We start from the raw sequence: 26490 nt of genomic DNA on the forward strand, positions 1-26490 counted from the left end.
TTAAGACACCAGGGTCCATCTTCATCAGGCCTTTTTATTGCTTCTTCCTTGGCATTGTATCCCTCTTTCCTCACAATCATCCCTCCATCGTTCCTCACATTCTTCCCTCAGGTTGAAAATACTGATCACCTTTAAAATTTAGTTAACACTGATTCACAGACAGTACAATACACTTCATAGTTAAGTTAGTTGATGACAAACACATCTGAAAGTGTCGATGCATTTTCTTCTATTGATTTATTCTTGTGTTTTATTTGAATCATTAAATTATTATTTTTTTTTTACAGTTAATGAACATCTGACGAAAAAGTCTCATGTTGATGATGTCATTCTTAAGAAATAAGCTGCTCCATCAGAACTCTCTTGATGGCAGCACACCAGCAGCAGATAAATGTCTTTTTTTTTAAGCTCATGTGACAGCTCAGGACAGTGGAAACACTGAGAGATAAAAAACAAAAAAAAGGGGGGGACGTTGCAACAACACTGGCGGCATTACATTGACTTGGCGAGACAAGACGAGACGGCACACAGGCGAGAGGGGAATCAGCGAGGTAGAGTCAGAGAGCAAAGCAGAGGAAATAATGAGATTACCGTGAGGTGTGGGTGTATGTTTCAGTTCTTTCCCATCTATTCTTTGGTCCATTTTGTCCAGGGAGTTTTTTCCAGATTTCAACAATTACCGGGATTGGATTTTTTTAGTGTGCAACTCTCAGTATAGTGTGTACGCATTTAAGGATTAGCCACCCCGGAGGACGGAGACGCCGACCCCGGCGGTCAGATGACACTTTCGAAGTGAAGTGTGTTGTTGGTTCCTGCAGGGGGCAGCAGTTTGGCTTCACTCTCGGGGGCCAGGTATTCCAGGTGATGTCTGCCCCACACTGGGGTGGTCAAGCGCTGCCACCGCTGAGTCAACAAAAGGAGAAGAGAGTTAATGCATCACCAAATACCGTGGTACCCGGTTCAACTCCTTTTTTAGCTTTATTGCATATTAAATATTTAGTAGAAAGATCCACTCAGGAATTTGTTGAACTCCCATGATGCCTTTCTACATATTTTTCTATTTTACGACTGATTGGTTGCTACAATACTGTATTTAAATTCTTCATCTCTTGGTTGGCTGGGCGGCAAAGCACAATGGCAGCTGTACAGGTAACCATTACTAAGAGGGCTGCCTCATAGACAACGTATTAAAGTTCAAATAATATTGCTGATTCAAACAAGAGTAAAATGAAACTGTCACTACTTTGTGTATATCGTTTAATACCAGAGGTTGTCGAACATAATCGAGACTGTAATGGTCTCAGTACAGACGCATTCCTACTGATGTATTGCAGAATACTGACCTCTCGCAGTGTTCCTTTGCAGCGCAGCAGCTTGTAGACGACTGTGACCGGGATGCAGAGCATGGAGGACAGAGCGAACATCCAGCCGATGGCCTCCCCCCACCAAGGGTAGGTGTAAACTTTGTTGTAGGTCAGCGGTTTGTAGTTCACCACGTGGAAGAGGAACACCACCTGTGCGACGCGAGTTTATTAACAACGGAGGCGGCTGTGAAAACCGTAGGGGCGTCACATACCACACAAACAGAAGGTGTGATGAAGAACCAGCACCACTTCATGTAAGGGAGGGGCTGATAACCAATCATACGAGCCACATCGTCCATGAACCGATCCGCGCCTGGATGGGATCAGATGAAGACGAGTCATCATGATAAGGACTGATGTTTTTCAATGAGGATTAATCGTCTCACCATAGATCCACGCGATGACAACGCACTCCCAGAACGCCTGCCACAGCAGAGTGATCCCACTCGCCGAGTAGTAGTCGAACAGCTGAAAGACGTACATTCCTCCCTGACAGAGAAAGGAAAGAGCTGAGCTAGAAGACGGGCCTCAAGATCTGTACCCTCGCAAACATAACAAGCATCATAGCCTCACTGTACCTCGGTGACCATGGACATGTCAATCACGAAACAGATGACGCAGCAGATGGCGGCTACCACCTCTCGCCGCAGAGAACCCAGGGCAGATTTTGGGGGGAGCATGTCGAGGATGCCTGTTATTAACCCCTCGACACCGACGAACTGAAATCACAAGAATGTGAGACAGAGAAGTGAGAGTTCAAATAGTGTCTCATTGATGTTTTACAGTTCAAGGGTCCACCGGTGGCCTCCAAATACCAGGGGTTCGAGATTCCTACTGTGTTGCTTCACACACGTTTTAGTGTCCTTTGAAACAACGTCGAGGTGCGACATTGCAGGGAAGCTCCAAACTCCTAAAATAGCCTGAAAGGGTCACAGTTGGCCGGGCTATTTCCACATGCCGCTCTAAAAATGGCGACGCGGTTGGGAGAGGCATGGGATGCATTTTTAAAGCGAGGAGCAAGTGAATGATCGGAGTGCAGACAGTTGCTCTCTGTGTGAATCAGACAGAAGCTCATTGATGAGTGCTTGTCTTGGAAGACAATGGATGTGGGCACTATGAGCGTGACGCGGACAATAGCTTTTCCCAGACTCCATGAGTTCAGGCTTTGTTGTCAGACGCGAGGAAGAAGAAAATCGACAGAGTCCATGCCGGAATAATCTTAACTGTTTCCTCAAGTCGAATAAAGTCCTTCAGAAATGGTGTCAGAGGTGCGATGGCCTCTTTAGGCCTTTTCAAAGGGGGTCAATGTGACTGGAATGAAACGTCACTCGAACATAATCGACTCTGATGGCGATGCTACGGCTCTAGAGTGGGGTCGAGGATGAGATTCGGTCCCCGGGCGAAGGAGATCAAGGAGGTCTCGTTCAACAGTTAGGGAAGAATGGCATGGGTGATCGATCTGTTGTGGGTTAGAGCTGAGCTGAATGGCAAAGCTCTTGGTTTACCGGTGCATCTTTGTTTCTGCACTTAACTCCGGTCTGGAAGAACAAGACCACGGATACAAGCTGCCAAAAATAACCCTCCCTAGTCTCCGGTTAGACGACACAGATGTGTTCGCCTGCTATCTGACTTTTGGAAAAGTGTTTAAAGACCAGTTTAAAAACAGTTAAACAACAGTTTAATTGGTAAAAAGGTATGATAGGAAACTGATGTTTCTTAATCCACAGTTTTTTTTCTGTCTCATTCCCTCTCAGAGAACTCATCACTATGGATGTTTAATGAATTATCATCAGTGTGAATCATTTTCTGGGTAGCGTTGGTAATTTAAAGTCCAGTCAGTGCGACAGGATGGTAAATAAAGGTTTAAACGGAGGTGGATCAATTGTTTGCTCTTAACATTTGATGGATATCAATGTCTCAGTCGATCCTACCTGGCTGTCCAGGCCCAATATGAGCAACATGAAGAAGAAAAGTGCTGCCCAGAGCGGCGCCATTGGCATCAGAGTCACAGCCTTGGGGTAGGCAATAAAGGCCAGACCAGGTCCTGCACATTAAAAGCAGAGTCAGACTTGAACGTACAGACAAGGGTCGGTTTTTCTGTGAGGTTTAGTCCACTCTGAGCTCTTACCACTTTCAGCCACCTTACTGATGTCTACGCCCTGTTCTGCAGCCATGAACCCAAGCACGGAGAACACCACGAAGCCCGCGAAGAAGCTGGTTCCACTGTTGATGAGGGCCAGAACAAAAGCATCCCTGCATGCAGACGGCGGAGACACAGTAAGAAGAATTTTTAAATAGTCAGTTTTAAAAGGAAAAACACGACACAAGAGTGACGTTAAATCAAACCTCAATTCACGTCATGTTGAGTATTTGTTGTTTTGCGTATCAAAACGGTTTCCTTCTATTATAAATTAATGTTTTTTAATATGTTTAACTCAAGATAAATTGACTAAAACTACCCGTGAGCAGTCTCTAGAGATGCATCGTCAACATTTTCCTGCAGTAACCGGGTCGATGACATTGGTCAAATGTGTCAAATCATACATTAGTAAAAGTATTCAAGTACATTCTTCTAGATGCACTTAAAAGGTCAAACATGAGCTCAGGAAGAATCGATCCTCCATCTCTCTTTTTTTTTTTTTCATTCTCTTCCTAGAGTCTCAGTCCAGTAAAAAGCAGCAACAACTGTGGTTCAGTGCCCTTGACAACGTGTTACATTCTTTAATACTCCCTAAACCACGCATGCCGCATTGATACATGAGATCATCTTCAGCGGCAAGAGGTGACCTTCTGTTTATCCCGATGAGTCTTCACAGGCGATCCCTGCCAAGAATGTCCGTCTGATAGCAGGAATGCATAAACAAGTGTAGCAACGTGATTCTGGTGAAAAACTACTGCAGCTGCAAATGTTAGCAGACAAAGAATAAAAGTGGCTTATAAGTGATGATGTCAGCAGATTTTATTTTAAATAAGTTCATCAAATAGTTGATTAATTTATCATAGAAAACCTTAGTTGGTTTTCAGGTTTGTATGTAGCTATTTATAGGCGTTACAGACATTATACGTAGTTGTATCTACCTTCCAGGACCTAATGTTACGTCAAGATCCTCCACTATAATGACGACAACAATGCTACACTAACACAAATGTTGACGGGTGATCTATTTAAATGTGGGTTCAATCTTGTGCTTACCATTTAGTGACGGGTTGATGATTCTAAATTCAATCTGACTTTAATATAATGGATCGTCAAGTTGTAGTTTCATGGGATTAAGTGTGTTAGTGTGATGAGCAGCTTTCCCCCCCCAATCATGTTCATTCTTGGACCACTAACTTTGCAGATACTAGAATAAAACGTTTATTTTCTCCCAAAAGAGCTGAGTCACTTGCGAGAGAATCGGGGTAGAGTAGTAGTTTCAATAGCTACGTTATTTTTTTCAAGAGTATTCCTGCACTTAAAGGTAGAAATTGTCTATTTTAACTTCTTAGTTAGCGTTACACCATGATTGGAACAGTTATTTTGTCCCTGTGTGCGTGTCTTCTTTTCTGTGTGTGTGTTTTTTATTCTGTGTGTGTGTCTTCTTCTTTGTGAGTGTTTGTCTTGTTTTCTGTGTTTGTGTTTTTGTCTCTGTGTTTGTGTTTTTGTTCCTGTTTTTTTTTTGTTCAAAGATTTTTTTATACGTGTTTGGGTCTTCTACTCTGTGTGTTTGTCTCTGAATGTGTTTTGTGTGTGTGTGTGTGTGTGTGTGTGTGTGTGTATGTCTTTGTTTTTGTTGTCATTTTTTTGTATTTGTGTTGGTCTGTGTCTGTCTTTGTGTGCGTCTCTGTATTTTTGTTTGCCTGTGGGTGTGTGTCGATGTCTTTTTGTTTGTGTGTTTCTTTGAGTTTGTCTGTGTCTTTGTGTATGTGTATCTTTGTGTATGTGTGTCTGGGAGACAGAGCTGAGCTGGGATACCTCCCGATCTGAACTAATCTTTCAACTTCCAATTAAGGGCAAGACAGAAGAAATGTCAGGAGGCGTTAAACTGTCATCGTAAACAAACCAGCAAGTCTCGTTTTCCAAAACCTCTGCAACAGGTTCCTTTTTTAAATATAAACTGTATATACATTGTTTTGCATAAGAAAAATTAACCAATTAATATTACAGTAAAGCATTCTTCAAAGATTTTATGGAACTATGTCTAGCTGGCCTGATCACATGACTCCGTCCATGATTTCACGTGAGACTCGTAACAGCGTGTAACGAAGAAAGTAGATTGTGTGCCAGCAGTTGGATTAGCAATTACAAGAGATGAAATATCATGTGATTAGATTTATAGTCTAGCTGTGGGTGTGTTTTTCCAGTTAGAGTTCTAATTTAAATTCATCAGCGATCAGAGGATTTATAGCAGATGTTTGGATATGAGCTTGATGTGTATTGAGTCTGGGATTGTTAGGGTTTTTTGTGTAAACTCACTGGTAACAGTTGTTGTGGAAGCGATTGTAGCTGCCTAGTGCGGTTAGAGCTCCCAATCCGATGGCGTAGGAGAAGAAAATCTGTGTTCCGGCATCAATCCACACCTGAGGGTTGAAGATATAATCACTTTAAGTTGTGGAAAATATACATTGTTAATTAGTGTGTTAAAGAAGGCTGGCTCTACATATGTTCCCATTCATCTATCTATCCACCCATTTATCCATATACCCTTCTATACATCCATCCATCCATTCATCGACATGTCCTTCTATACATGCATCCATTCATTCATCCATATGCCCTTCTATACATCCATCCATTCATCCATATGCTCTTCTATACATCTATCCATTCATACATATGCCCTTCTATACATCCATCCATCCATTCATCCATATGCCCTTCTATAAATCCATCCATTCATCCGTATGCCCTTCTATGCATCCATCCATTCATCCGTATGCCCTTCTATACATCATCCATTTATTCATCCACATGCCCTTCTATACATCCATCCATTCATCCATATGCCCTGCTATACATCCATCCATTCATCCGTATGCCCTTCTATACATTCATCCATTCATTCATCGATATGCCGTTCTATACATCCATCCATTCATCCATATGCCTATCTTTACATCCATTCATTCATATGCCCTTCTATCCATCCATCCATCCATCCATCCATCCATCCATCCATCCATCCATCCATCCATCCATCCATCCATCCATCCATCCATCCATCCATCCATCCATCCATCCATCCATCCATCCATCCATCCATCCATCCATCCATCCATCCATCCATCCATCCATCCATCCATCCATCCATCCATCCATCCATCCATCCATCCATTCATCCATATGCCGATCTATACATCCCCTACATTTGTATGCTTGTCTTTAAATCCATTCTTTTGACAATTTTTACATCCAATTTGTATGCCCATCTATACACCCATACACCCATCTATACATCCAACCCCCATCTATAAATCCATCCATCCATATTCCCATTTATACATCCATCCATCCATCTGACCTAAACGCCTATTTGTCTACTCATATGCTCATCTATACATCCATCCATATGCCCATCTATACATCTATCATCCACCCATTTTCCTATACATCCATCCATTTGCCCACCTATACATTCATCCATCCATATGCCCATCTCTCAGTCATAGGTTGATCTACACATCCATCCGCCCATCTATATGCCCATCTGTAGATCCATCCCTCCATCCATATGCCCATCTTTACATCCATCCTTCATTTATAAGGCCATTTATTGATCCATCCATGTGTCAATCTATACATCCATCCATCCATTTGCTCAAAATGCCAATCAAAGCATCCATCCATCCATATATAAATCCATCCATCCGTCCGTCTGTAATATAAAAAATGATACAATATACATTCAATATTATACCTGCGCTTCTCCAAGTTTGGACCAGTCTGGTTTCAGATAGTAGACAATCCCATCCATAGCTCCAGGTAGAGTCACGCCGTGGGCCAATAGGGCCACCAGAACCAGATAGGGGAACAGAGCTGTGAAGTAAACCACCTACAGGAGGATGAAAAAACTTGTGAAGTACATGTCTTGGTAGATCTTAAAAGGTGTATGGACTATATTTGAAGTGAGAAGGTCAAATTCAAGTGTTATGAATTAATAATCACAAAGGGTGACAGTCAATGTCTTATTACCGCATTTAAAAAAAAATGTTGATGTGAAAGATTTAACATGGCACAGTTTAGTGTTTAGTATCAATATGCTCCATCAGAAACAGTACTACGATTCACTTTAATTGCACCCGAGCATGTTTTTATCACTTTGATTAAGCATTTACCTGCTTTGCAAATACCCTTAAGAGAAGCCCATTAGGTCCTTCCAGTGGTGGACGCGTAATGGGCCCTGTCATGTTACTTTGCAGAAAAGGTGGCCTGTAAATGGAAAGCCAGACAATTTGTAAACCACCTGCAATAGCAGGGGTTTTTGGCAGACCTTTTTCAAAGATGTATTTTTTTCAAGTTATGCTGAGAAAGTTGCCCACTGCTGCAAAAGTAGAATCCCTGGTTAAATCAGGAGGAACGCAGTGAGTCGCATAGTTGCCTTGATCTGTGCAGAAAATGTTGGAAACTTACTAATCGGCTTAACTGGCTGGCTCAGGCCTCCCTCACTTTTGCTCCTTTTGCTCCTTAAGCTGATACGCAAGCTTTGTACTGCCAGCAAATTACTGACAAAATAGTTCTAAAACATGCTTAAAACAAATAAAACTTGTCTCTCCTAAAATAAAGGTCTTTAATTTCACTCCCATTTTAACAGAGACACCTTAAAACGATTGACGAACGGAGCAAAGAGAATCTTAAGTCTCCATGACATTCCACCATTTGGAATGTGCGACCATGCAAAAAGTGGCTGATTGTGTCAAGTGGAAGTTCTAATAAACGACCATATGGTCTTTAATTGTAGGTCATAACTTCCTCTAGACACTTTTTCAGCAGAAGTGAAGTGTAACTTGTTACATTTTCTCGCTGTAATTAAATAATATATAATAAAAAATGTTGTCTACTTATACTTTACAAGTTTTACTAGTATATATATAGTATTTAGAAAGAAATCAGTTTCTAGGGAAGTGTTTAAGGTAGTAAACCCAAAATAAAAATTCTCTGTTGAAGCTGCCCCGACAAATGTTTATCTTGGCCGTGGATGCACCTGATGTCTTATACTGCCCTTGGACTTTAAAGCAGTCATGTGTTGTGGTTTTATTGGAGTTTTATGATTACGCTACTGTTTTTTTTAACCCTCATACAGACTTGTAGGCTGAGGTAAGTTTATTCTAATTATATAGTTGTTTGACAAAGTTACCCTTCTTATCTCACCCAACTTTTGTTATTGATCTGGAAACAATTATCGGCAAATGTTGGTTGCAAATATTAGGGTTGAAGTTATGCAAAATATATTTGCAGTCTTGGTCATGGCTGAAAGATCCAGTGTGAAAATTGATATTTTAAGATGGGCAGCTTGTTTGCTGGCTTAAATTCCACATTCAACTGCCAGAGACATGGGTACGAGCACCTGAAAATCCATTAGAATGGATCAGAGAAACTGCTAAGAGACAGTTTTAAAAAATGGAAGTGAAAATAAAGGTTTTTAAAGGAGTTGGATAGAATAATGCATGTTGTCACCAGTTAACGTCTAGACGCTGAGCCTCTCACTATATCTAAGCTGATTTTAGGTTAAGAAACAGTAAATTACTGCGATTACTTCACTCTCAACATGCATGTTTCACTGAACTCTCTGAACCCCCACTTCTTATTTACGTATTTCTGAATCAGTAAAGTCCCCTTTAACCCACACAAAAAACCAAACACAGCATCAACGTGACTCCTACCTTGCCAGTGGATTTGACACCTTTCCACATGCACAAGTACACAATGACCCAGGTGCCGATGAGATACAGCACCAATTCATAGCTGATGTCACCCGGCTCGTGTAGACCGCCGGACAGTCGGAGAACTTTACGTCTGCGTGACGGAAAGAGAAACGTGATATAAGGTATCACAAAGGTCCAAAAGACATTGCAGTATAAACAGGACTTGTATCACATAATGAATGATATTTAAACATACTCCCAGAACTCGGTGACGGGAGATCGCATTCCCTCTGTTTCCGAACAGCTGCTGTTGAGGAGAGCTGAGGTCAGGTTCAGCAGGGGGCCAGAGGATATGTTGGTTGGTGAGGCCGCGGATGACATTAGAGCGGCCTGGGCAGCGCTACGGTTCAGGCATGATCGTCGGAAATCCTCCGTGCAGTTTGCGGTGTTCCAGGGGTGTCCGCACGTGGCCCAGGGCAGCGGCTTGTTGAAGGAGTGGAAGAGAAAGTATAGACCCCACACCAGGATCATGATGTAGTAGGTGTTGCAGAAGAACACGATCACCATCGAAGCCAAGCCCAGACCTATGGAGAAAGAGATCGCACACTTCACTCACACACACAGTCAACAATGACGCTCGTCTATACCTTTGAAAAGGGGAACGATGTTCCATGCAGAGACGCCTCCCCGTTTCATGAACTGTCCCAGTGCGATCTCCAAAAAGAAGACTGGGATACCTCCCATGAATACCATCAGCATGTAGGGAATTAGAAAGACCCCTGAAACACAACACAGAGGTCCTCAATTACAATCTGTGAAGTTTGTACCCTTAAATAAAACGAGTTTCTTTAAATTCACTTAGACTTTCAACCATTAATTAAAATTGTTATTCCCTTGTTTGTTGGACACAAATATTCAGAATCCTGTATCCTGTGAAAACCAAGGCCAAATGATAACCAGAGAAGATAAATCATGAGGCAGTGAATATTTTGAAACTTTTTGTTCTTGACCCTGACAAAGGGAAAACTGGATAAAAACAGTTTAGACCCAAAGTGTCAAAATAAAGCTCCCAATAAGTCATTGTATGCTACCTATTAAATCAGATTTGAATTTGTGACCTGTAAAGGGTCAGTGTCCTAAGCTAGCATAAGTTATTTTTGCTAAATAAAGGGAATATTTCCGACCACGGCTAGAGCAGGGTTGGACGATGACGAAGATTTTGTACATGTAATAACAAATGTTTTACAAGATGCTATAAAAGTGAGTGGCTGGTTAAGAAGGGACAAATTCAGTTTTCATACCAAACACACAGAAGGCTTTGCTAAGGTTGACATATTATAGGATTAATTACCTACACCATCATTTGTGCTTTTTCTTCTTCAATCTTATTTTCTAATCATCTCTAACTTTAGTATTTCTGCTCCCAAGTTGCTTTTTTTTAAACTTTTTTAAACTGTATGTTTTGCTACATTTAGCCTCCAGAAATAAAAAGGAAGTCGGTTTTTCCCCGAATTTGTAGACTTCCTGTTTAACAGGTGCGAGTTATAGACAGTTCACATAAGACCACGTGATCAACTGCAATGCCTGAGAGGGGGCGAGCTGAGACGGTAAAGATGGATGGATCGCGGGGAAGAGTGGAGAAGAAGTAGAAGGAGGCGGTCGAGTGCGTCTCAGAGATAAGATCGAGCTGGACAAGCTCGACAGAAATACGCTAATAATTGACAAAGTTCGACACATTCTGACCATCTTGGTTTCGTTGCTCTCGAGCCAAGACTGCGTCCTTTTAAGGAAGCGTCGGTGAGTCTTGCAGGGAGAGAGAGAGAGGAGGGAGGAAGGGCAAGAACTGAATGGAATGAGCCAAACATAAAAACATGATTCTTCCTTGATACACTACCAAAGCACCAACTGTCTCTTTTAGGTGTTTGTGGTTTTATCAAGTAAACACAAATGTGACCTCATTTCAAACTTTCTCCCGTCTCTTATCTCATAAGTTACAACGTGTGCTCTGCGGCGGTCATTGACGTCGCGGCTGTACTCAGAGGGCGACACAGAAAACATTTCTTATCGGGCCGGAGAGGGCACCTTTGTGCGCTCGACGAGTGGAGGGCAGGAGCGCAGGGGGTGAACCATGTGAGGCAGAGCATTGTTATACGATACCAGGAGGTGGGTATCAGAACCACCAGTCACAAGACACACACACAAGGGGAGAGGGAAGTCACTCGCATATTCAACTTCGCTTTGAGGAAACTGCAGCCAAGTCACTGATAAGAGAAGTTACGTATAAAAGCGTCGTTCTTGCGACGCGATTCTTCAGTTTACTACGCAATCCATAAAACGACCGACAGGACGCGGTGTTACTCATACCCCGTCCTAAAACATTTTTCTCTGCTTTGACATTGGACAAGGTTGAGGGATTTGTGCTACGTGCTGCGAGCCACGCAGACGCCGCTCTAGGTCAGCCCACACACACTCTCTGTTCTGTCAGAGTTGCTGCGGAAGTTCACACCCCCGTAACTGCGATCCATAAATGACATGCAATAAAAGTGCGAAATGTTGAACTACGTAATCAGTAATTGATCGGAATTTTAAACGCGGTAACTGTCCAAGTTGACTTTGAGACACCTAGAAACTGTGGGCCACACGGTTGAAGCTTACTGTTGCAATGCATTGTGGGACTTGTTGGATAAGTAGTACTTCTTTATATACATACATATCCTCAATAGTCTTTTTTAAATCATATCTTGGGGCCAGTTGTTCTCAACTGGTCAGGCCTAAAATCAAGAATATGTCGTTAAATCTAACTAAATATAACAGATTTCTTAGTTTGACAAAAGCCGTTTTTGTGTAGTCGAGATTTTCTAAAAACAAATAGAAGTCGGACCAACTTGATAACCCCATTATATCAAATGAGTTTACATTCTAAGCTAGCATGCTATGTTGAGCCTGGGCTAATGAACTTAAATCTTAAAAACTAAAATAATAAATGCTGGATCTATTCTGACCTTGAAGGCCATGTAAATACATTCAAAGGGCCGCATGTGGCCCACGGGCCTCACTATGCCCGGGTATAATTTATGAGCACTCACCACCGCCGTTCTTGTAGCACAGGTAAGGGAACCGCCAAACGTTCCCCAAGCCGACCGCGAATCCCACGCAGGACATGATGAAGTCCATCTGCCGGGTCCAAGTTTCTCTCTCCGCCACGGGAACCGCCAGATTCCCGTTGCCCACCTCATCCTGGCTCTGTGGCGGACCCACGCCTTCACCACACCTGGGGCCCACCCCGGGCACCGGGACCAAAGAGCGAGCCGAGCCCTCTCCCTCTCCCCCGGGCAGGATCCCGGCCTCCAGCTGAGGGAGGCTGATTTCACCTGCAATGGGGAAAATGAAGCATTCATGAAGCGTCACACTCGCTGGCAGGGGGAGATAAAGCCGCGACACCCGGGGGAACATCAGTGGTAGACAGTGGATGTCTTGTGTTTCCTGATCAGCTCGGCCTTGGAGGAACCAACACAAACCTCCGTGAGACATACCAGAGCTGAAAATGTGCTCGTTTGATTGGACAAATGGGCTCAACTGCCGCTCAGATAAAACCATCCCCTTGACGTCCCCGGGTCTTCTCCAGTGATGAATGTGCCGCAGAAGCTCGTCTGCATTTCGTTTCTACTCTGACTCTCCGTCAACCCCCATTTGCTAGATTACGATAAGACCCATTCCAACACTTTGCACCTGCATCACCGCCTTCTGCCAGAGCAGTGCAGAGCGTTGTCTGCCGAGGAAAGGCAGCTGAATCCAGATCAGAGCAGTCGGGAGGGGAGCAAGAACAGCAGAGAAAAGAGGGGGACGCCTGTGGCTTTGAAGCACCTTATTAAAATTTCAACACTATTTGTCCTTGTTGATGAACTGGTGCTCATGAGATGGTTTCTTCTTTAAAAATATAAAAACGTTTATTAAAAAGACAGGGGGTTAAGGGATTTCTGTAGATATCATGTAAAATATTAATCAAAAGTGTTGAAAATATATATATTATTAATTCAAGAATTGTCACTTAAAATCTCGTTTTTTATGATGCATATATCAGTTTTTAGGATAATGGTTCACTATGGGTTCTACCAAATCCCCCATTTCTCTATTCTCACTGTATGACTGAGTACAAGAGTCTCATGTCGATGATTTATTAGAAGTGTAGAAAATTGCAACATCATGATAATGTATCGAAAATTTGGCAGCAACAGCAGTCTTTAAGATGAGCATCATCCACCTCTTACTCAGATATGGGAACTGCTTGACACACAACTTTTCCTCGGCATTTTAGTCAGAGGAAATTTTTTGTCTTGCAGATCACAAGTTCTGGCACGAATGGATCACGTCTACATTTAGTGCGGAACAAGTTAGATTCGTCACCGGCACATGTAGAAGGATCGTTTACACGAGTTTTTATAAAGTGGTTCAATAAGTCATGATTTATTTTATTTTTTTTAATAAGAAATGGTCATTTTGTTTTTTTTTAAATACATAAAGTATAACCTCACAGTTGTTCTTTAGGCGTTCATATGAATAGAAATGTCAGATCTATTTAGAACTATCACACTTTACAACTTGGATTAAGAGTTTTGATCCCTTTTTATTAACCTTTTCCAGAGGTCATGAAATTAAAAATAACAGATTTCTGTAGGATGACCAACTATAAATATAAATGTTTTCTAATTTGATCTAACAATAAAATAGCACCAATGAACACATGTATGGCTTTAAGACTGTAAGAGAAAACTGGAGATTAAAAATATAAATATAGATTTGTAAAATAAGCGTCATTTTTCCAGCGTGTTTGTCATGTCTACCCTTCGCAGAGATTAGTTCAGGTGGTCCCAGATAAAAGCGAGGATGATCGTGGGCTGCCGGCGTGCGTCAGTGGAGGAATGACGTAGTAGAAAGCGAGGGTCTCCTTCATTCACGAGGTTCTGAAGCCAAGCTAGCGCGACCCCCCCCCCCCCCCCCCCCTCCAACACACACATCAACATGACACAAAGGAGAATCTGAATCCCTCACCTTGGTTTTTCTCTTCCAGGTCTGGAGACATGCTGTTGGACAGGTGTTCAAATTACTGCTTGTTCTCAGAAGGGTGGTCGCTGAGCCCAGAGAAGGGTCTGAAATAATCTCACAAGGCACCAAAGCAGAGGCAGACCCCAGCACACCACCCTTATCTCAGTATGTTCGAGATGAAAAACAAAAAAACAGTTTTTCTTCAGCGTTTTAAAAGCCCCTCAGCTCAGCCAAGAGAATGATTTTTTTCTTCTTTTTTTTTTGTTTGTCACAGAAAACGTCGCGGTCGGTGGAGCCGCAGATTCAGAAGCAGTCGACGAAGCACTTGAAGGTAAGCCTGAAGAATCTCATGGAGGACAGTGAGAGGGAAAGAAGATGCTGCGCCGGAAGGTGGGCACGAGAGGCGGTGGTCGCCGGAGTCGTGTGGTGGAGGTCGTTGGAGAGAAGGGTACCTGGTGCCGCGGTGCGACAGACGAAGCGAGTGCGACCTGATCCTCGGTCAGTTCTGTGTGTGTGTGTGACGGACGCGCCTCCGCCTCCTCCCGAGTCACGTGACCAGCTGCTGGGGGGGGGTCGGTGCGCAGCATCAGCAGCACCGACCGAGCGTCAAAAAAAAAAAGAGAAAGAAACGCGCGTCATAAGCTGAACCCACGACCTTTTTTTTTTTTAAAGAGAGAAACGGGTGCATTGATGCTGCATTCGGGGTCTTTAGAACGGATCAGAAATGCAGTTGAATTCATTCATTATTATTCCCTTAAAGGGGTCGCGGGGGGCGGCGCCTGTCGGGTGTTCGTCACATGTCACTGTAAGATTCATTACGAAAAATCTCATTCATTTTTCACCCTGAAAAAAGACACCCTGGAAAGGACACCAGAACCCATCGCAGATCACAAACGGACGGCCGTTTATTTCAGTCAGTTCACTTTAGAACGCTGTATTTGTGTTGTGTTTATCAAAGGGTTCATTTAAGATACAATCGATCTTTCGGTGACGCAACACAGTTCGAATAGTCAAGGTTATGCTTCAGTTGGGCTTCACAACTGTATGTGCAGTTTATCTTTCAAACTAGCAAGAGTATCAGATACTTCCAACATCGAACGCAAATGTATTTTTTGATTTTATTAATAGATTTAAACAGGTAAATGCTAGAAACTTATTTTATGATAAACTTATCGACAACGACAATACAGCTTTTTGAACATTCAGGACGACACTTGTTGATATTTGTCGACATCTAGTGGTCAAAATGGGAATAAACCAACCCGCTTTGCACGTACACAAGGAGCGTAATATTTACTGTTTGATGGACATGATGAGGTTTACTAGCTGGAATGTTTGTGGACTTGGAAATCAGGAAAATTCATACAATTCAAATATCAACGAACAAAACTAAACACACACATCTGTCTCTTACAGGAAAACTCACCTGGTCGACTCAAGAAATGGACTTAAACATCAGGATGAGAGGATTTACGTACTTCTCACAGGTAAATCACACGTCATCTAGAATATGTAATTTATTCACAAGTAAATCCCTACCGTCACTGATCTCAAAAACAAAAATCCATCACATAATACCACGCAGAAGTCAGACTCTAACAACATTAAACCTCAACTCAAGTCTTCCACTCGATGGAAGTTCAACTAATTTCTACTGAAAGATTAATATTTGAAAATAATTTAAAGAATGGTCAATCATCTTCACTAAGAATACATACAGTAACAGCTAATACGATATAAACATATCCATAGAACTCACTATCCTGGCGAACTCCATCACTGGGTCGTTTATTGCTTGGTCTGGGCCCTCAGGTGTGGTTAGTAAGTAAGTAAGTCATTTTTATTTATATAGCGCTTTTCCAGACCGGGGTCACAAAGCGCTTAAACAATCAAAACAATATTCAATAAAGTATATACTTTAAAGATCAAGATAAAACTGATAACACAACAGGAGTTCCAGAAAATCAAGGAAAAGCCTGAACATCTTAAGATGTTTCTTAAAGGCGGCAGTAGATCCATCAAGCGCAAAGAGAGAGGAAGATTGTTCCAAAGCTTAGGAGTAACAGCCTGAAAAGATGTATCTCCTCTGGTCCTGAACCGTGTGCGAGGAACCATCAGTAGATTCTGATCCATAGACCTCAGAGCCCGAGCTGGGGTGTAAGGCTGGATCAGATCAGTGATGTAAGGAGGAGCCTGACCATGAATAGATCTGAAAGTAAGAACCAGAATTTTAAAGTTGATCCTGAAAGAAACTGGAAGCCAGTGAAGATTTTAAAGGATCGGAGAAATGTGAGTTCTTCTACTTGAGCGGGTTAGAATTCTTGCTGCCGAGTTCTGAATCAACTGCAGGCGAGACAGCTCCTTCTATTTAAGACATGAAAACAAACGGTTACAGTAGTCCAGGCGAGAAGAAACAAACGCATGGATTACAAGCTCCAGATCATGTTCCGACAACATTTTCCTAAATTTAGAGATTTTCTCAGTTGAAAAGTTGTTGGTCAGGGAGGTCTAGCTTCTCTGTGTCACTAGAGGTCCCTCTTGGGACAATTTAAATAATAAACCATGAATCCTCAGATTAAGTCTTTGAAAAATGACAACTATTTTTGCTTAATACTGTAAAGGTTGTGCAGCTCACGTCCAGTATTTAATTTGCCACAACAACTTTAACTATACATGAAATTGCTATTGAGGATACCTCAGCATAGGACGAACCCAATACTATTGTACCCTGTGATTGTCTTTGGTGAGAGTATGTAAATAAAACTATTTTTAAAAATTCTCAAAAAAAACCCCAATAAGACACAGTGACACTTGATGCAACGAGTGATTATTTTGGTTGACTTTAATAAATAGTTTTATAAATAATGTGATAAATATTCTCACAAGGGAATAAATAAATAAATACAAACATTAAGGACAAAAACACCTTAAATAAAGTGATAAATATTCTCACAAGGTAATAAATAAATAAATAAATACAAACCACCTTAAATAACTTAAATCAAAATTAAATAACCTTCAGTCGCATGTCAATCGATTAAAAACAACCCATATAGTTTGTGATAGTTTCAAACGTGTCATTAGGGTCTGAGCAGGATATTGCACTTGAGTTCATTCTTCTCTTCCCACTGGAGGTTTTGCAAAAATTTTGGAGGCAAAATGTTTGTAAAAGGAATAAGTAGGAAAGGTTTGATGATATAATAGTTCATTGTGCGAAAGTCTCTTCTGAAGCAAAGCTATAGATCCTGGTGGAGCTCGCTGTGTGACAGAGGCTGATAGTGTTCCTCCATTGCTGCTTTGGAACTGTGCCTCTGAGCAACCAGTCTCTGGTATCGAGTCTGTTGCTGGAGATCTGGATCCACATTCACCCAGCTGTTGGCCACCCACTTCAGGCCGCGGTTCAGCGGGCAGTCTCCATGCAGGGAATACTCGTCCAGCTCTCCCATCCAGCCTGGAATCATTTGAAAAGAAGGAGTTTCAGTGAGCATGTCGAAAAAGAGACTTTTACAAACTCTGTTACCTCGTCCATCAGAGAGATGGTTGTACCAGAGAAGAGCTGTTCCGACAGAAGGTTTTATTCTCAGGTTGCCCCTCGAGCAAGTCTGTTGCGTGTCAGTGAGATCGACTCCATCCTGGATCAGTGCCTGCAAACACCTCACAGGTGAGCTCTGCTATAGTAAACAAGCTTTTTTCCATCGGTGACTTCAGGTCACTGAGAGTCATTGACTTCGCTCTGTGATAACAGGAGGATCTGAGACGACCGTTGGACTCACCTGCTCCTCGTACGTCCGATTATCTGCCACCGGAAATGTGGCGTCACCGCCGTCATCGACGGAGTTGAGGAACAGTAACACAGTGAGGTACCTGGAATAACATAGTTACACGTTAGTTTGCTTGATACCATAAATCACACGTGACAAACTTAAGGCTCTGGGGTCTTATCATGAAAGTGGATTTTTATGTGGGTCGTCCGTAAGATTTATTCACAGTCAAAGTTGATTGATGTTGTGACCTTAAAACAAGCTGGTGTTTGGAACCTATTTTCAGAATCTTCCAATGAGAATATACGATTGTCCTCCACACGGGCCATAGACTGTTACGGGGTTTTGGCTCCTTGTGTGATTAAGTTTGACATCCCTGGGTTAGATGAAAATAAATGAAGGGAAAAAAACTTAGATATGCACTTTGATCAAGGCTGTAGCGATAGGCACTAATCTCATAATACAATTCCATACAATGTCCAAACATGAGCTTTAAAAGCAGCTGGAGCTGGATGTTTCCTCTCGTCCTCAGTAAATAACTGGAATCTCGTGGGATTTCATTTTTCCGTCAGGGCGTAACGGCTGCTCCCATCTAGTGGCCGGAAGTTTTAATTGCAACACCAAAATGAACAAAGTGTTTATTTATTATTTGTGTTAATTCTAAATAATAATAAAAAATCAAATAATTTCGTTCTACACTTTTTTTAAAAACATAAAACCATTAAATAACTGGTATACAAATAGAATATGATTTGAAAGCCCCGTAAAAAAAGGAAAATCATACAGTGCTGTTCAATATTGATTCAGTAAAGTGAAAAATATCAATATATACATGGTTGTATTGATTTTTCTTCCTCGCCCTAATAGTGATGGTTAATGATTGACAGATACACAGAGGTTAGGTTACACAACAAGAAGCCCTTTTCTCACGGTTACATCAAGGTGACCGAAAGAAGTCGAACAAAATACAGACTTTGTGTGGTGGGTGTAAAAAAAAAAAAGAAATTCTCTCCTCACACCTGCATGAGACCTCCGTCAACGTGGATCTGTTTCCTGCCAGTCGTGTGTGAGTGCAGCCGGTCTCTGGGTGAGAGGGGCTGCTGTCATGGTGGGCATCGCTGTAGTCTCCAGGAGCGTAACGGACGACCTGCAGGGGCTCGCTCATCTCCAGCAGGGTCGGGGGCAGGCGCGCTAAAGCCGTGACCCTGGGAAGCGGGTTTTGTTTAGAAGAATAAAAGTACGTGGATATCATCGTTTGCTCACCTTCTCCGGAGTGCTTGGAGCACGTGGTGAGATCCCGCGCCTTGATGAAGCCACGTGTGTTTGCTTCTTTGTTGGAAGTGGCTCCACAGCTTGGAGCTCTGCTGCTGGCCGGAGCGCTGCGATGGATTGTAAACGTGTTTGAACTCCTCCATGGTCAACATCCCTTCAGGAGCACAGCAACGTTAGAGTCCACACATCCTCAAACATATCATTTCATCATACATCGCACTGCAACAAACTCTAAAACATAGCCATATAAGATAGATAGATAGATTTAGAGAATATTCTTTAATACATAAAATAAACTCATTCCCTCGCTCGCCATTTGTGCAAATGTAAAACCATTACTCTCAGTCCAGTGAGCGCCGGACGCCATCGCTAACACTGTGAGGCAACAATAGCACCGGGGAAGAGTGTGGAGGTGTTATTGGGAGGAGATCCGGGGGGAAATTAAGAAAAGAGGTTGGTGAATAATTTGCTTTTAATGAGATAGGATGAGGCTCATCCAGGTTGGGGGGACGGGGACGGGGGCATGTGTACAACGCCTGGCACAATGGCACAGGGTCAACACGGTGTGACCCCTCTTCCGCACAAACATTGGAACACAATCAAAATTGACGTCAGTCAACAACCCATTATCTGGATTACAAAAATGGGAAAACATCATTTTGACTTGAAATACCAAAGACTGCGTCAAACAGGGCAATAACATGCAACTAAGCCATTTCAAATATCTACTAAAATGCTGAATAACATTCATGAAGACAAACGGACCTGTTGTGCAGGACTCCAGACCCAAAAGTATTTGCCGTAAGCTATCGGGGCTGAGCCAGGTTCCATCCCTGGAACGTGAGTGAGTCACAATCTGGACGAAAACGAAAATAATGTTTACCTCACATTATCTTCTTTTTCAAAAACATTTTATCATTCATTACCTCCTCCCTCTGCAGTAGCTGGTCCTGATTGAGGTCCAGCAGACTGAAGACCTCGTCCGTGCTGAGGGAGAGCAGCGGCTGGTTCGATTCCTCTTGGTTGAACGAGGTCTTCTGGCTCTCGACCAGACCCTTCAGCTGAGCCAGCTGCACCACCACTCGGCATTCCTCTTCTGACATGAAGTCAGGGATTTCTGACGGTAACAACAAAGAGAAACGTTTTCAAACACTTCATTGTACACTTCAAGACATGAAATGATACATTATAAGTACATCATTGCCATCAGAATATTGAACAGTTGAATTTTACAGTTCAGATGTTGACACTTTGCCTTTTTTAAATATTTTTTTTCCATTAAATAATCAAATTCAATAACTTCTAATCAAAAAGTAGAATTATTATTATTATTATTATTTTAAATTGAATTCAATAATTTGATGCCCAGAGAAGCACGTCCAGTCATCATGGCATTTTCCAAAACAATGGTGTCGTCTTGTGTCACTACTACCAATATTTTAGGAATAAATTCAAAAGGCTGCAAATAAAAAGATAAAAAAAATTAGAAATTATTAGAAAGTGTAAGTATTTGTGAATCATTGGATTTCAATCAAACTATGTTTGAACAAAAATTAAGAATTAATAAAAAAAAAAAATTATAATATATTATATATATTGCGAGACCAATTGTTTATTGTATATTACATAGTACATTTTAATTTATATACATTTTATTTCAAAATAAATCAAGAAAAATGTATGATATAAAAAGAACTTTAACTAAATTTAGTCATTAATAAAAAATACCTCAACATTATCAGTTGTATTATTTTCTCTGTGACCTAATGAAGGCTGTGTGAATACAGTCACAAGGCCAGACGTTTTTTAAGATACCAGCCTGGTGTGTACAGGATTACGGTCAAGATAACAGAGATGTAAAACATCCCGTGATCGACTCTACAGTGCGATGAGGAGCCAGCAGTAGACCTTGAGACTCATCTGCAGATTCCCTATTCCACGCAGAACAAATGAACTGAAACCAGCAAAAGAAGCCGATGCATCGGCGAGATAAAACACTGATGTCCACCTGAGATGTTGAGTAAGTGACGGTCTTTTAAGTGGATTAGAAGACCTTTATCAGTGGCGTCTCCATCTTGCAGACGCCTAAATGGATTATTTGTAATTAACAAACAAAAGCCTCTAGGGGCCATTTAATCAGTGCATGCAAACAGTGATTAGAGAGAAAGCTAAATAAAGAGCATGTATTAGCATTATATTATATTATATTATATTATCGCATGCTCTCCTGTTCCGCTAATATCTGTCAATCATGGATGAAAAAGTGCAGCTACAGTGGGGACCTTGTTTGACAAGAGTGTCTATTACACTGTAACCACTGGGTTAATCCCTTTTGTTCAGTCCGGGCCTCATTAAATTGGAAAACTGATATGAATGATGGTGGTGGTGTTGTTGGAGGTCATAGAAGGGGCGGGAGGGGGGACTTCCTCTACCACCTCCCATTCCCTTTCTCCTTGCCGAGAAGGAAGTGACCTGCTTGTCTGAACAAGAATCAGGCCACAGTTACACAGCAGGACATGCGAATCTGTGCTCCACGCAGAAGTAACTAGATAAATAAAAGGTCAGAGGAGAATAAAAATCACATCTGCAGCCCAGGTTCGCTCTTGATAAAAGCATATTTTTCAGCTTAATAAAATGTCCTTTGAAATCAAATTTAATTCAATAGTAATGTTTGGATGAAAATAAGAGGTGACAAGCCAGAGCAGAAGTCTGACGTTGGTGGTGGAATAAAGTCTGGCAGTTGTTTTCGCAGAAGAGCCAGTGGCTCCAGCTGCTGGAATGGAGACGGCAGGAGCCAAAAAAACCTTCTTTCGCGCCAAACTTTGCTAATCTTGAGCTCTGTCAAACTCACTTAGGTCGGCTCATGAATGCCGGAGGACGCCACCCCTTACCCTTTTACTATGCAAATGTAATCACCACCCACTATAAATACACCTATTCTACCGTACTCCCATTCAAACAAAGAGGTGGTCGTTCAACAGAGAGCTCCCTCTCGCTTGGAACCAGGATGGCCACAAAGATCTCGCCTCGTCCGGTCGCTCCTAAATCCTGCGTTCTGTTTATTCTTCTGCTTGTTGTTCCGGGCCGCGCTTTAGAACTTGGCATCGCTGGACTGAAGTCGGGTCAGGAGGAAGGACAAACGGATGAGGGGAGCTTCGGCGCCGGAGTTAAGGACACAGAGAGAGACAGGACTGGAGCTGATCTTGGATTTGGGAACCCCGGGGTTCCCAGTCGTGGAGCATCAGAGCGGGAGGACGGTGACGTGTGGGGCGACCCCGATCTGACCACTGGATTGAGGCCCATGCTTTCGCTGGGCGAGGATGGATTGTGGGAGCCCCGCAGGAATTCTCGCTGTGTCCCCATCCCGCCTGGCATGGCCTTGTGTCAAAACATCGGCTACGACAGCATGAGGATGCCGAACCTCCTGGGCCACGAGTCTCCAGCTGAAGCCGTACAACAGAGTTCCAGCTGGTTGCCCCTACTAGCCCGGGAGTGTCACCCTGACGCCCGGATTTTCCTGTGCTCACTTTTTGCACCCATATGTCTCGACAGGTATGAACATATCTTTTCTTATTTACTAAAAGGTGCTTGAGAGCAGCTGGTTTGATTTATTTTAAATAAAATAGCTAATAACATGCTAAGAATAAACTTGGTTATATATTGTATTTTAATTCATTCATTTACAGCAGATATTGGCAAGAATTTGGCCCTACGACTGTATTCATGCGGCCCTCAGTAGGTCAGAGTAAAACAAACCAAAAAAAAAAAAGATTATTTATAAATTTCCAATGTTTATTGTTTTTTTACTCATTTAAGATCTTTGTTTTAGGAAATTTCGTCCCGTTTTTTTTTTTAATGCGTCCTTTTTGGGGTGAATACGTTTTGAAAATAAAGTGTTTTATATCATATTTCAAAATGAAATGTATTTAAAAGGAAACATACACAATGAAAATAACAACTTAAGCCTACTAAGCTTTAATATATAATGTTGCGTAAAGCTATTTGCCCACCCATCCTTTACAGTCATATCCAAATAGTAGTTTAAATCTCACATCATTATAAGGCTATTTGACTTTCATAATGTGTCACAATAAATACTTTTCCTCCTGGTCATTGACGCGCCACTGCTTCCACCATCAGGAGAATCTGTATTATCCATTTTTGTCACAGATGAATTTACCAAATGTTTCAACTCGAGATGATATTCAACTGAATTTTTGGAATAGTAAAGTTATTTTTTTCCCCACGAGCAAATAGCCAGACGGGTAATCTGTTTTATTTCTGTGGTCTGGACAATTAGAGGTTTTTAATGATTATTTACAACAGGACTTTTATTAATGAGAAGACTTGAGTTCTGTTGACAGAAGGTTTGCTTAACTATTCCTTCTCCCCATCCTCATTCCAGGTTTATATCACCCTGCAGGAGCCTGTGTGAATCTGTGCGGGACAGCTGTGAACCCATTATGAGATGTTATGGATATCCATGGCCTGAGATCTTGAGGTGTGACCAGTACCCCGCGGACCACCTCATGTGCATCTCATCCGTCACCAACAGCACTATTCCTGCCTCAGTGAGAAAAGGTAAGAACAATCTAAGGAAGCGTCAGATTATTGAATGGTTACATTTAACACATTAAAAATGTTAAAAATTTGTTTCAAACTTTTTTTTAAGGCATTGACTATATATTTTAATATTTGAATTAATAAGGTAAGGTAAGGTAAAACTTAATTCATTTGTATATTCAATTTCAATTTTATTTATATTGAAAGGTTTATTTTTCTAAATTATTTTTTTTAAATTGAACATTTTCCAAATTAATAAAAAAAAATTTTTTTACAAATAGTTTATCAATGTTCCGAAAATATATAATATATTTTTTTAATTCCATACATTTTAATTTGTAGCCTGTCTTATTCAGTAGAAAGGCACTTTAACCAGCATTTTTATAATGAATTAAAAAGGCTATCAAAAATATTTTTGAGTTAATGATTTATTATTAATATTTATGGAAAATATTCAATTATGTAATAAACCAAAATAAATTCCACTTTTTAATATATAATTTATTGATATACAATTTGAATTCAAATATCCAAACTAAAAAAATCTATTTCAAGAACATTTGATGTTTAATTTAATATTCTAATCGGACTGATATTCTTCCATAACACAATAATTTATTTTGCAATATCTTTAAATGCTAAGCTGTTTTGTTTTTAATCTCCCAAGTGCCTCAGGCGAGCTGTAAAGACTGTGAACTGGAGCAGGCATCATCGTCAAAGGATACTTTAGAAATATTTTGCAGGAGTGATTTTGGTATGTATCCAATACTGACTTTATAGTGCTTTTTAAAGTCAATTGACAGAAATAAATGTGCTCCACTCTCTTCCCACAGTCGTTAAACTCCGACTGACTCGACTAAAGTATAGTCCCGTCAGCTTGTCCCAATTCTCGCTGGCTGCCAAACTGCAGGTTCTCAAACATGGACCCTTGCTGGGCGGGCAGATACGCTCCCGAATAGAGCTGTGGCTGGAGAGAGACGCCACATGTGTTCGGAACATGACGAGAAACCACCCCAAAGGCGGCACCTTCCTCATCACGGGGACAGTGCAAGGAGAACGAGTGGTGGTCAACAAGGCTTACGCCTGGCACAGGCGGGACAAGAACCTGATCGCCGCCTCACGAAAATGGAAGCGGCACCGATGTAGGAGCTAAGGAACGAAAATGTAAACACAAGCTGTCACAGACCAGTGATGTCCGCAGCGAATATGCTCCACGTGAAATGTATATACCTGTTAATTTAAAAGTAAATATGGCTGTTCTATATTTGTATGGCTTTGAGCAGAAGAAACCGCAGCATTTTAATAAACAAAATGTGACATGATGATCCCTTCCACCCCCCAAAAAAACTTACCAAAGAGCAGTGGTTTCAGGCTTAATGTCTTCATCTTGTGAGTTTTGCTGGAAACAAGCGATAGAGACTGAACATGTCCGACCTAAGAGGGACAAAACATATTGGTTTCTTAAATCAAATATGACAGATTTGACTGTAAAAAAAAGGACCCTAGTTGGGAGCAATTTGAGGACCCAAGATGAGATTATTCTACAACATTATTCAACTCACTCGTATCCCCTCGAGGCGCGGGAGAGTGAAGCTCTGCCTGGACTCTCTCACAGGAGGAGCTGGAGGAGGTTGAGGTAAAGCTCTCGGATCTTCAGCAGAAGACCCTCCACTAAGCTCTCCCGGCCCGTTGTTGTAGTGCACGTAGAGCAGCAGGGCGATGACGTTGACGATGTAAACATGGAAGAAGACCATGACCACCACGAAGTACGCCCGGGAGCAGACGCTGCTCTTCTGCACCGGCATCCGTATGGAGGCGCGCGGTGGCGGAGGGTTGAACAGCGACGTCGGGTTGTTGACATCGTCGCTGGATTCTTCCTCGTGTTCCTCGTCTTCGTTTTCTAAAAGGTCTTCCATCGCTGCTAAGAAACGTTCATCGCCGTTAGTGTGCTGTAAACACACCGGCATTCTTCCGGGTTACTCCAAGCTGATGGACGGTAGCATTACCTGGATGTTGATGCTAACTAGCGTTAGTGCTAATTCAAAGGAAAAACATCACTCATTTGGAGGCCAAAGACACCAGGAAACGATGTTTTTGGAACACCCGACATCCAACACAACTAAATCCTATTAATGTATACCATAAAGTAATTAATAAATGAATCTCGCATGATTAAAACACTGCAATAATCCCTAGCTAGCGTCTGGCTGCCCTGACAACCCCAACAAAAGATAACGCATGCGCAGTACGTACGCATGAAATGTAGCACCTAAACAGATAGCGACCTCTAAAGGTCGTGACAAGAGCTACACATTAATGCCACAGTTTTAAATTAAATCCACATTTGTCTCGAAAAATGCTCTAATTCAAATGATTTCTGTATGACTCTAGAGACAAAAATCCGTTTGATTAATATGTGTTTTGTTTTACAGCGATTTCTAAAATCAATGCTATTAAAACAATTTCCCGAAGGAGACCTCCTGAGGGATCAATAAAGTTCTACCTTACCTTACTTACCTTATTATTAATGAGTAAGATCAGTCCTCATGTTGCGAGAACAGACCACATTCCTCTCTAAATTTTAACTTGCTCTCATGAATACTGTTTTTAACTCATCACTCAATCCCTTTTCTTTCTCTAGCCTT

The 26490-nt window shown here is 41.7% G+C and overlaps 3 protein-coding genes across 4 annotated transcripts; 1 reads left to right on the forward strand and 2 right to left on the reverse strand.

Moving 5' to 3' along the window:
* LOC148059792 (sodium- and chloride-dependent creatine transporter 1) lies at positions 1 to 14745 on the reverse strand. The gene is made up of 14 exons (XM_087782070.1): positions 14256 to 14745; positions 12293 to 12577; positions 9854 to 9985; positions 9463 to 9790; positions 9225 to 9357; positions 7262 to 7396; positions 5821 to 5924; positions 3493 to 3617; positions 3296 to 3408; positions 1943 to 2083; positions 1751 to 1853; positions 1577 to 1677; positions 1344 to 1514; positions 1 to 903 (listed from the first exon to the last, which is right to left on the reverse strand). The coding sequence occupies exons 1-14, from the start codon at positions 14284 to 14286 to the stop codon at positions 775 to 777; spliced, it is 2031 nt and encodes a 676-aa protein (XP_087638196.1). The 5' UTR covers positions 14287 to 14745; the 3' UTR covers positions 1 to 774.
* A 2328-nt stretch (positions 14746 to 17073) lies between these two features.
* Positions 17074 to 26056, reverse strand: LOC148059793 (transmembrane prolyl 4-hydroxylase-like). 2 transcript variants are annotated; one of them, XM_087782072.1, is made up of 10 exons: positions 25852 to 26056; positions 25408 to 25763; positions 25198 to 25279; positions 20209 to 20399; positions 20048 to 20138; positions 19274 to 19436; positions 19030 to 19215; positions 18023 to 18113; positions 17770 to 17893; positions 17074 to 17700 (listed from the first exon to the last, which is right to left on the reverse strand). In XM_087782072.1, exons 2-10 carry the CDS (start codon positions 25759 to 25761, stop codon positions 17486 to 17488), a joined length of 1497 nt encoding a protein of 498 aa, XP_087638198.1. In that variant the 5' UTR covers positions 25762 to 25763; positions 25852 to 26056; the 3' UTR covers positions 17074 to 17485. The 2 variants fall into 2 exon arrangements, with proteins under 2 accessions (XP_087638198.1, XP_087638197.1); XM_087782071.1 differs by having other exon boundaries at positions 25408 to 26056.
* LOC148059794 (secreted frizzled-related protein 5) lies at positions 21965 to 25172 on the forward strand. The gene is made up of 4 exons (XM_087782074.1): positions 21965 to 22834; positions 23688 to 23863; positions 24513 to 24599; positions 24679 to 25172. Exons 1-4 carry the CDS (start codon positions 22146 to 22148, stop codon positions 24996 to 24998), a joined length of 1272 nt encoding a protein of 423 aa, XP_087638200.1. The 5' UTR covers positions 21965 to 22145; the 3' UTR covers positions 24999 to 25172.
* Positions 26057 to 26490: the final 434 nt, after the last annotated feature.

This window comes from Callionymus lyra, chromosome 19, assembly GCF_982586985.1.
Source record: "Callionymus lyra chromosome 19, fCalLyr1.hap1.1, whole genome shotgun sequence".
In the NCBI taxonomy this organism is placed as follows: Eukaryota; Metazoa; Chordata; class Actinopteri; order Syngnathiformes; family Callionymidae; genus Callionymus; species Callionymus lyra.